The 10,617-nt window shown below is 47.8% G+C and overlaps 1 protein-coding gene across 2 annotated transcripts; it reads right to left on the bottom strand.

Moving 5' to 3' along the window:
- Positions 1-863: 863 nt before the first annotated feature.
- Positions 864-7,234, bottom strand: LOC122159143 (retinoic acid-induced protein 3-like). Of its 2 annotated transcripts, none has more exons than XM_042816366.1 (4): positions 7,020-7,225; positions 3,666-4,636; positions 2,601-2,653; positions 864-1,913 (listed from the first exon to the last, which is right to left on the bottom strand). In XM_042816366.1, the coding sequence occupies exons 2-4, from the start codon at positions 4,588-4,590 to the stop codon at positions 1,821-1,823; spliced, it is 1,071 nt and encodes a 356-aa protein (XP_042672300.1). In that variant the 5' UTR covers positions 4,591-4,636; positions 7,020-7,225; the 3' UTR covers positions 864-1,820. The 2 variants fall into 2 exon arrangements, with proteins under 2 accessions (XP_042672300.1, XP_042672301.1); XM_042816367.1 differs by lacking the exon at positions 864-1,913 and adding an exon at positions 2,167-2,262 and having other exon boundaries at positions 7,020-7,234.
- Between the last annotated feature and the right edge of the window lie 3,383 nt (positions 7,235-10,617).

Raw genomic sequence — 10,617 nt, 5'->3', positions numbered from 1 at the left:
TGGGGGAAGGAGCCTTTTGGTACAGCTTGTGAACAGTGAGGTCCTTCCCCAACATCACCTGCTCTGTGCTCTGCCCCAAATTCTTACGGCACCCCTTGTGCCTGTATTTGCCCAGGTGCATGGAACCCTGGAGAGGTCGTGGTGACGCTGCTGTTCCTTACCCTTCTCCTGTGACACTCTGACCTACAGATGCCAAAAAAAGCCCAGCGTAATGCCTCCTCCACACTCTTGTTTCTTTCAGGACTGGCCCATCCTGCCCCACCAGTTTGATATTACATATTACGGGGCACTGTGTGTGACTAAGTGGCCATCTGGGTTGGACAGCAACAATAAGAAAAAAGGAAACTGCTGCTTTCCCAAAAAGCTTCCCCTGGAGATCTGTGGGGCAGCACCATCCCTTCCCAGCCTGTGCCCAGTGCCACTGAGATCTTCTGGCAGTTAAATCAGCCCTCACCTGAAGCCACCTCAGTAATGAACTATTGCAGGTCAGTACTTGAGCCATCATATAGTGGTTTAAAAATGACTTTGAAATATACTGTAAATCCACAGAGTGGGGAAGAACAATTCTGCAAAGCAGCATTCACAGTAACAATCAATTAATCACAAAAATCATTGTCCCCTGCACTGAGTGCCCATAGTATCTCTCATCCCTCCTTATTATATTGCCTCAAGGCCAAGGTGCATTTCTGCTTCCAAATAAAATGTTATTTGTGCGCAGCACATCACAAAAATGTGTTTTCACAGGCTCAATGAAATATCTACAAGCTTCCTTCCTACTCCCAGTAATGCAAATATCCAAAGGTGCTGCTGCCAACACACCAGTTGTAAGGGGAACCCTACCCCCAAGGAACCACACCGGTCTCTCAAAGTCAGGTTGTTTTTATTAATTAAATATCCCATATACAAAGAACTAAATAAATACATAGCTGTGTCAGATGCCAGCATACCACACACACCCACTTGGAGAGCTCTGTGTGTCTGTATACGAAATACCACAGAAAGCTATTTGCTGAATGCAGAGCAGGATGCGGAGTGATTCAGCTCTGTAGGGCGCAGTCCTTGCAGCACATGGGCGGGCACATGTGTGCACACGCTCGTGTGCACTCATCCCTGGGACAAAGCAAATCCTCCGTAACCTGGCTGCTTGAGAAATGTTGGTGATAATGCCACAGAAACACTCGGGAGGAGGCAGAGCTCGGGATGGGGATATTGCAGGCAGCTGCAGAAGAGTGATTTTGACTGCAGGATCCCACAGGTTGGGATGGTCGGGAGGGTCTGTGGGGTATGGCAAGCCCTGGGGGTGCTCCGCTGGAGCGTGTGGTCAGGGGTCGGAGCTGGGGAGGCGAGTAATACTCAAGAGCAAATCAGAAAATGTGTCAGGGCAAAGAGGTGGGGGTGTTTCAGTGCTGGTACCCACAGTGTACTTGCAGGTGGGCAGCAGTTGGGACACGGAGCGCTGGTTCTGCTGCTCCTTTTCTTGTGACAGATGTGGGGCTCAGGAAGACATGTGGGCCAATCTGGGACAGAGCAGGCCATGGGCCCAGCTGGTGAACTTCCTGCTGCTCTAGCCCTGCAGCATTCCTGCTGGAAATAGGCCAGGGCATGCTCTTCCCAGAATGAGCTCCATCCCACGTAGAAACGATTGCCACAGCCGTGTCTGAGAGGTGTCTTCCAGTAATGAGAGGGGTGCTGGTGGGAAAACTGAGGGAAAACAGGGCTTCTCGTTGTCAGCCTTGCCAGTGTGGGTCTGAGTCTGTCTCTTCTGTGGGATCAGCACTGTCACTGAGTGGCCTTTAGTCCCTTTGCTCCCCGCACAGCTGCTACATGGGGCCTTTCCCACCAGTGTAGTCATGGTATGGGCTCGGGTGGGCTTTGGCCCGAGGGAGGGAGAAATCATTCTTTGTGTCAAGAGTCTGAAAAGGAAGCGAGGCAGTTTTTACTTTTAAAAGATGGAAAAAGGAATAGAATAGAGCTAAAAAAAAAAAAAATAAACAGGGAAGGGAGAAATGGAACGGGAGGTTTCTCAAGGGCGTGACTGATGACACTGTAGAAGAGGATCCTGGTATGGCAAACCAGTTATTGAGATGTGTCACCAGAGGACACGGGAGAACATGGTGTGAGCTGCTGGATCTGGCCAGGCTGTGTGCTGGAGGAGGACTGGTGAGTGCACACAGCGTGACACAGGGTGATGCAGACTGCCGCTCTGGATCTGCATGACAACTTGCAGTCTGACAGCTGATGGGAATACATTCAGGCCATAGGCTGGGGAGAGAAGTACAGACTACTGAGAAAAGGGCACAGACTTCTGCAGGAACCCTGCGCCAAGAGAGAAGTTCTTACGCAATGTCAAATCAATATATATTGAAAACTATCACCTGAGATTTTGCCTCGGGGTTTCTCTCCACCAGGAGAGAGCAGCAGCTCTCTCCTCCCAGCCACGGACACCTCCATGAGTACAGTGTCATGGCATCATCTGATCCAACGGGAAGCATCCACCTGCCTCTGCAGAGACTGCTCTGGACCTATCTGGTTTTGCCCCTTCTCCTTCCCTTCTAGTCAGCCCCTGAACAGAAGCCTACATCAGAGGGCTGTGAGCTTACCTTCATCTGGAGGTGAGCAGAGTACGGGGAGTAGCTGGTGCCTTCCTTGTCTCCTAAGTCACAAGACAAAATGGGGGAAAATTTCATGAACTACTGTTACATGGTAGCTTGGAAATAGCACGTCGAGGGAGACTTAAACAGACCGTGGCTCACATTAGCAGCTGCTTTTAGACTGACCGAGCTCTATGCAACATGCAGTCAGGAATGCATTAAATTCCACTGGTGAGTTTCTTGTTGAATATTTCCATGTGAAAGCAGAACTGACTGGTATTGTAAATAACAGGACAGAGGTGGCCTTGGAGTTTAGATTACCTCATGTTGCCTCATGATTACCACCCTCATCTCCAGCCAAATCCCTCCCACTGGCATGCACCAGACCCCCTCAGCAGTATTCCCTGGGAGATCACACCCTTTCTCCACTAGTCTCTAACAGACTGGGATGTCTGACTGCAGGGGGCAAATGTGATCTCAAGAGCAGATTCACTGGGAGGTCAGTCACACCTCTGACACATAACTTTGGGATGCCTCAACTGATAAAAACTTTTGCTTTTTCCAAAAACTGTATGAGATCTGTACAGTAAAAAAGACCTCCATGCTTCCTTTTTGGGTGATGGATTTTTTTTTTTTTTTTTTTTTTAATGGATCATGGGAACAAGGTCAGAACTGGAAGGAAAAATCTCCCAGGTATAACCTGGAGAAGTCTCAAGTGCTGAAGCATTGCTAAGAGACAATAAAAAACTTTCCTGAATTTTTATCTGAGATTTCCAGACCTAATAGAGTCATAGGGAATTACATCTCAGCCCTGACACCCAGGAAGTCCCTTATTCAGTCATTCCTCCTACACATCTGCAGCTTCTGCTCCGATCTGTACTCTTCTTCTTTGTCTGTCTGAAAATTCCTTTTCACTTGCATTTCTTCATCAGCCTTAAACTTTTGTCTTTCTTACTTCTAAACTACTCATCATTTTCAAGCTCTTTTCTTTTTAGCTCTTCTACCTTTTTTAACTTGTGAGAGGTGCATCTGTGCTTAGGGCTGGGGGCAGTGCAGTCAATCAATTGATCATACCTTGCACAATTTCATCTTGGGTATAGGCATGGTTGTCCACTCCAGCCGCCTGCTTTATGAACGTGGGTTGGCAGAAGTCATTTTCTGGAGGGTAGTCCCCCAGCTTGAGAGGGGCAGTGAGGAAACAAATTTCAGGGATGATATACATTATCAAGAAGACCCATCCATTGGACACCAGAGCAATGGCCACAACAGGATCATCCCAATTAGTTTTCCCTAAAGATTGGTTGCCCCTTGTGAGCATAGTGATCCACACAACCCAAATGGCAATGGAGAACAGGACAGTGACAAAGATGTGTGCTCCATGTCTCTTCCAGCTCTTATATGGCCCACAGAATGTGAACATGGAAACCAGGAAGGTCAAAGCCATCAAGAAGAGCACATAGATCAGAAGCATGACAAAGTCCTTGTTGGCCTCCTCTGAATCCATAGTCAAAAAAATGTTTCTATCTTTTACCATCATGGTGACTAGGTATTCAATGTTGATCACAACTTGCACCAGAGCAAAGGAAACAATTAGTAGCAGCAACACTGGCCAGGAGAAGGACTTTTTTCCTCTCACTAGTCTGACGAGATTGGAGGCATGGGTGAGGAGGCAGGAGAAGCAGAGTGCAAAGAGGACTCCAAACAGGAAGAAGCGAGTGGGGCGAATCCTGTCATTGCTTCTAATAATGAAGGCAAAAGTGATGCCAAAAATGCCGAGTGTGCCTAAGAGGAAGAAGAAACAGATGGAGACCATGTGCCTCTTGCTGTTATCTTGGATTTTACAGATGAGGAAGAAGAGGGAGCAGATGAGGAAAACGGTGACAAGGACTCCAGCTGCAGCCAGTGACTCCAGGACAATCCCCCAGGCCTGATCCATGTCACAAAGTAGGAAATAGTCAGCATGGATGCTGCCGCAACCTCGAGGAGGTGGTGTTGTCATCTTGATGTCTTCTTGAGCAACTTCACAAAGAAATGTTTCCTCAAAGCTGTGGAAATATAAAAGACATAGGCTGTTGGATCAACCACCTGGGTGCTGCAGCAGCGGGGAATGAGAGGCAGGATGGACATCCATTCCCACCTCACTGGGCAAGGACACCACAGTGCTAAAGACATGTGGCTGTGGCAGCTTAGCCATCTCCTTGCTTGGCATTGGCTCTCTATCAGGAGCAAGCCAAACCCTTCAGCAGGTGATGATTCACCTTGGAAGTCCACCACACCATGCCTGGGGTTGTGCAATGTCGTGGCAGCATAGGCAGCAGGGGAAAGTGAGGCTCTTTCATGGGGCAAAGAGGCTGAACTGCTTTGTCACTTTTGTCCCAGGTGATACAAGAGCAAGTTAGTCATAGTCACATTTACACCCTTTTGCTGGATTTAAATAACATCAGTACCTGGCACCAGTGAGCTCCAGAGGTGAGCACTACAGAACAGGAAATTATTCATCTTGTTTTCCTTCTGTTACTTTCTCTGAAACACCTGTGGCTTTGGTTTACGGTATGAGTGAAAGGCCCTGCAGATAGCGTACCTGGATACCTCCAGCACAGTTCCTCTCACTCCAGATTGAACAGCAAATACAGGAAACCAACCATTAGCCACAAACACACAGTCCTTCTTCAGGATAGCACAGCAAAAACAACTATCTCAGACATCTCAGTCCCCTCCCCAGTCTATTGCCTTGTGTGGCTAGAGAACCAACATGTCAGAGCCAATGCTGGCACTGCATGAGGAGTACCGAACAAGTTACTGCTTGAGAAGCCCATGAGCCAAGGATGCACAAGGTCTTCCAACACACCTAGCACACTCCTGCTGTTTCATGTGAAGAGTTAAGTGCTGGCTGAATAAGCCTGAGGTAAGGCTGTCTGGACAGGGGATCACAGGGCTTTTTGGCTGAGCCCTGCCCATTTCCTCAGGGGATTAAGTTGCTGAATCCTTTCTAAGCCTAAAGCACATTCAAACACCACTGCATGAGGATGCTGGACACTGCATGGCACTGAATGAATTTAGATCCCAAGGCAGGTAGTGCTTTCGAGGTGCCAAATTATGCAGTCAGACTCTAAAATCTCTCAGAATGGAGGTTTAAATACAGTGTCAGCATTAAACAGGAGGGAATCTCTCTTTAATGGTGACCTGCACTAGAAAACCAAGGGTTTTCTTTTCTGACATACAAAGAAAAAATGAGTTGATCTTGCAAAATTTAGTGTTTTGTTCTCCCTGTGCCATTTACTTCGATTCCCCCCCATCCAGAACAACATACTTCAATTACCAGGCTAGTTCAAAAGACAGATTCCAGGGAGGGGAGGTTGAGTCCTCAGTAAATGGCATCTGACCCAACCAAGGGATAAACAAAGGGGGAAAACATCACTGAATCACTCTCAAGCCTCACATAACCCTCAATGTTACTTAATTAGAAATAGTGGAATGTATTTCCAGCTTTTAACATCACCATGTTAAAGGAGATGTGCAGCTCTTCAAAAAGCTGCCTGCAGTGAAATGCAAAATATGCAAGCATGCTGGAATCTCATGGAGAGAACAGAGCTGGTGAACAATGCATGCAGGAGTGTTTGAAGATCATTGTTCACAAATGATTTTTGAACAACACTCGCACAAATAGCTGAGAGCTATTTGGACATTTGTGAAAAATCAAAAATGAACATTCTGGAAAAACTAGATAGCTGCAATTTTACCCACAGAAAGTTACTGTTGATCAGATTAGCTTATCTCTTTACTCCTCCGACACATACAGGTCAGTGACAGCTGGAGGGATCCCAGGGCAGCACAGAGCACAGCCCCGCTGCAGGTCCTGACTGGGGCAATTACGATTGTAGCAGATAAGAAAGATAGAAGCTCATTGTCTTGAACTATTGGGCCACTTGCACTGATCTCTACACCCTTTTCTTTTTTTCTAGCATGGATGTCCTTCGGGGCACGAAGAGGCTCTGACCTGTCTTGCTTTTCCCAGAAGCAGAGCTTGCCCATCTAGCCCCTGCATGAGCACTTGGGATTTCCTCGGGTTTCTGCAGTCTGTGCAAGGAAGCATGTGCTGTGGTAACTTCATGCTGTTGCATCTACATCACAGCTCACCCCGAACTGTTGTCCTCACTGTAGTGCTGACTCTTCTCCCTCCAGGCTGTGCCTCCTCTCTCATTCATGCTTTTGCATAAAACATGCCCATCCAACAGAAAATTTCAATCACATCCCAGGAATGTTTGCCCCGGCTCCAGCTGCCTGTCTCAAGTTGGAGCCAGGGCTGGCTCTGTTCACTGTGACACCCCATGCCCCCTCCTCTCCCACCCTCATGGATGAGGTCTTGCTGCCATCCCACCCCAGAGCAAGGGTCTGCCCTGGATCCTGCAGGACATTGTCTGGAATTACCTTGGTGGATCCTGCCCTGAGAAGGCAGCAGGGAGAATCCGGCTGGAAGAGGCTACCTCTTATCACACCAGTAACAGCCACTTCCACTCCTGTGAACCCAGCGGAGAAACAGCCCTGCGCTCACGCTCCTTGGGAGCTTTAAAGGCTGGATGGTTGCGGAGGTGTGGCCAAGCACGCCTATTCCAGTTCCACTACCTCTCCGACGCTGCTACGAAAACATGGTCCCTGTGCCAGGAAATGAAGTCAGACTTCCTCACGTCGGCGGGGCAGTCACCTCTGTGACAGGGTGGGGATAGAGCCTCTGTCTGCCCCAGCCCAGGTCTGGCTGAGTCTGCTCAGCCAGGCATCTGATAAGGCTCCTTTGGCAGCTGGTGCCTGTGGACCATGGCTGGGAAAAGCAGGGTGCCCCTTTCATACTCCAAGTCCTACGCCTACGAGTGTGCTTTCTGACCTGTGCTTGTGAGATGGAAATGGAGGTCTTGGGATGAAGATAACCCTACAGCACATGAAACAAGGGCACCTGCAAGCCCAGCCCAAGACAGCTTCCTCCGGGATCCTGCTGCAACACAGTCTGTGCACATCCCATCATCTCACTGCTCCCAAAGGCAGGAAGATTCACATGCTGCTGTCCCCCTTGCAGCTTGCCTTTCACAGCAGCACAGCTCCTCCAAGCACTAAGCCACAGTATCCACACTGCTCCACAAACAGCGAAGAGATGGCAATGACAAATTCTCCCTTGCCCAACATTGTACCTCTGGTCTGACACACTAATCGGGACAGTCCCTTATGAAACTGGTGTGTCTTCATTAGGGTCATGACTTTGTCTGCTACTTCAAATGTTACTTACCAGGAATATTTTATTATTCTGATTAAGGAATTGACATCTGGGCCTATCCACAGCAAGCCCTGAACTCAGAAATCCCTCCCACCCTATGAAGGATATGATCCTCGCCAGCACTGTAGGAGTGGCTGTAAATCATAAAAAATCACTGAATCATAGAATATCTCAAGTTGGAAGGGACCCATAAGGATCATCGAGTCCAACCCCTGGCTCCACACAGTACCACCCAAAAAATCAGACCCTGTGTCAGAGAGTGTTACACAAACACTCCCTGAACTCCAACAGCTTGGGGCCACGACCACTGCCCCGGGGAGCCTGTTCCATGCCCATGCTGGGGGTCTGCCTATCAGTGGTTATCTCACCTATACATTTGTCCTTATTCTTTTGGTTGTGGGATGCTATCTCAGGTTTCTGAATGTCACACACAGAGATAGTCACAAAAACACGTAAAAATGTGCTTTTCCTCTCTTGTACGTGCACTAGAAGCATGTGCAGGAACTCTTGGCTCATTTAGTGAATGGCAGTGCTTGGTGCGTAACTGTGGGCTGGGCTGATCCTCATGTCCCTCATACTTTCATTTAACCGTAAAATCATGACGCTTTTTGCAGAGAGGCATACCAGGTTTTAAAATAATAATAACAATAATCTTATCATTTAAGTAGGTCCCTGGCTCCGTGAGCCAGTCAAAGAAGGAGGCAGCTGCAAAAAATGAGAGGTGGAAAGGAAGGGGCGATGGAGACAAGTTTAGCACCGGTTCAGTGGGACCCAGCTGGCCAAAGAAGAAATCCTCAGAAGCTTTCAAAGGTCACCAGTTACTCGCCAATTTATTTGCATCTTGTCAGAGCACATTATGGACTGCTAGCTACTTTCCTTGTGTTTACACAGATACACAAAACCCCATAAAATCAGTGTGTCAAATTACATCAGGTTTGTGGGGAAAAATGAAGAAAAGATAAGAAGATTAACACTGACATTTTCCAGAACGTTTGAGAAATCCTTGTGAGTCAGTCAATAAACACAGCCTGTGCTTTCAAGATACTAATGCATGGGGCTGCACTTGTAAAAGCCATCCTCAGTGACCCAGGAGTCCAAGTGCTGCTGGCTCCTGGTAGCATGAGAAGTGGTGTTCATGGCCCTCATGCAGTCTGAGGGCGGTAGAGAAGCAGCTCTGGTCTACATCCACTAGTTGTGAGCTGGGTATCTAAGTTCTCATTTGAGATGCCATAGGATACCCTGCCTGGCTCCTATCAGCTGCTCATGGGTTTTCCATACCTTCTGTATCATACCTTGAAGGTCTTTTCCAATCTAGATGATTTTGTGATTCGGAAATACCTGGCAACCCTGTGCAGATGTTTTGGATATACTCATGCATCTCAAATCACCTTACTAAGAATAAGTGGTTCAGTGGAGTTCTGAGGTTCCACTGGCTATTTCAGAGCTAAGATATCCAGTTTATGTGGATGGGGATGAGGATGCTTACCAGACGGACTTTGTTCTGATGTATCAGCACTGACAAATATGAAAAGGTGTTGCAGAGTAACAATTACCAGCATGGGGTTGGCATATAGGATCACAGTATCACAGAATCATAAAGGTTGAAAAAGACTGCTAGGATCATCTAGTCCAATTGTCAGCCATCCCCAGCATGCCCACTAATCATGTTCCCCAGTGCCACATCCACAAGGTTCTGGAACACCTCCAGGGATGGTGACTCCACCACCTCCCTGGCACTGTGGGACATGGTGCTGATGAGCAGCCAATTGGACTAGATGATCCTAGCAGTCTTTTTCAATCTTTATGATTCTATGATTCTATGATACAGTAGCAAATTAATTTCCTTTAGCCATACCATGTCCCTGAACAGATAAGCTGGCTGCTGGTGAATGAGAGGAAGTAGCAGCCGGGCTCTCCCTCTGTGTTGGCTCCACTCCTTTCGCCTTTCTCACTACTGGCATTGCCTGATCCTGGGTTGCCAATGTCTGGTGCTGTCCACAGCACCCTGCAGCCTGGGGCCAGCCAGGTTTCACCAGCTGCAGCATGGAGCCACCCGCACAGGGCAGAGCACTGTGGCCTTTCTCACCTCAGCTGGGTCCAGGGGACAGAGAATGTCTGGGAGTTTTGGAGAGTGAGTTTGTAACTTTCATTACACCAAGTAATAAAGCAATTAGATGCCTAGGGAGTGACAGTGCATGGTGTTCTGTGATATGTTCAAACAATGTGTTTATTTTTGGTCAGTGATATTGGCTACACTGTGAATACTGTCACTCCTTCTGCTTAGCTACCTGTTCAGCACACTGACAACACAACAAACTCTCTCCTTGAAAAATCCCACCTCCAGCACGTAATCTCCTTCATGCTGTGCTAACAGTGCAACAGCCTCCACCCTGTCCTACCCCTTCCATTTCCTCCGTCTTTAAATCAAATAAGAAATAAACAGTACAACGCCCTTGGAAATAGTCATGGGGCAGAGAAATGGCCCAGAGGTGATAGACCAAGCGGTCAGCTCAGAGCACCCCCTCTTTAGCCAGTGCAAAGACAAAAGCAGCATTTGCCATTTCTGGGTGCCACCTCCTCACAAATTGGACTTTGTGCTGGAGTTCCCAACCATGAACTCCCTGTGTTCTGGTTCTGAAAGCAAGTATTCAAGGCTTACCAAAAACCCCATCTAAACACTGAATGATTTTCCTTTGGACCTGAAATACTTGACACCAAGAAAGGAATGATTTCAAAGAAAAAGAAAAAAGGAAAAAGGAAAAA

This window comes from Centrocercus urophasianus, unplaced genomic scaffold, assembly GCF_019232065.1.
Source record: "Centrocercus urophasianus isolate 14NV4802_14NV808 unplaced genomic scaffold, USGS_Curo_1.0 seq_15, whole genome shotgun sequence".
NCBI lineage: Eukaryota > Metazoa > Chordata > Aves > Galliformes > Phasianidae > Centrocercus > Centrocercus urophasianus.
This window is presented reverse-complemented; position numbering and strand designations above follow the sequence as displayed.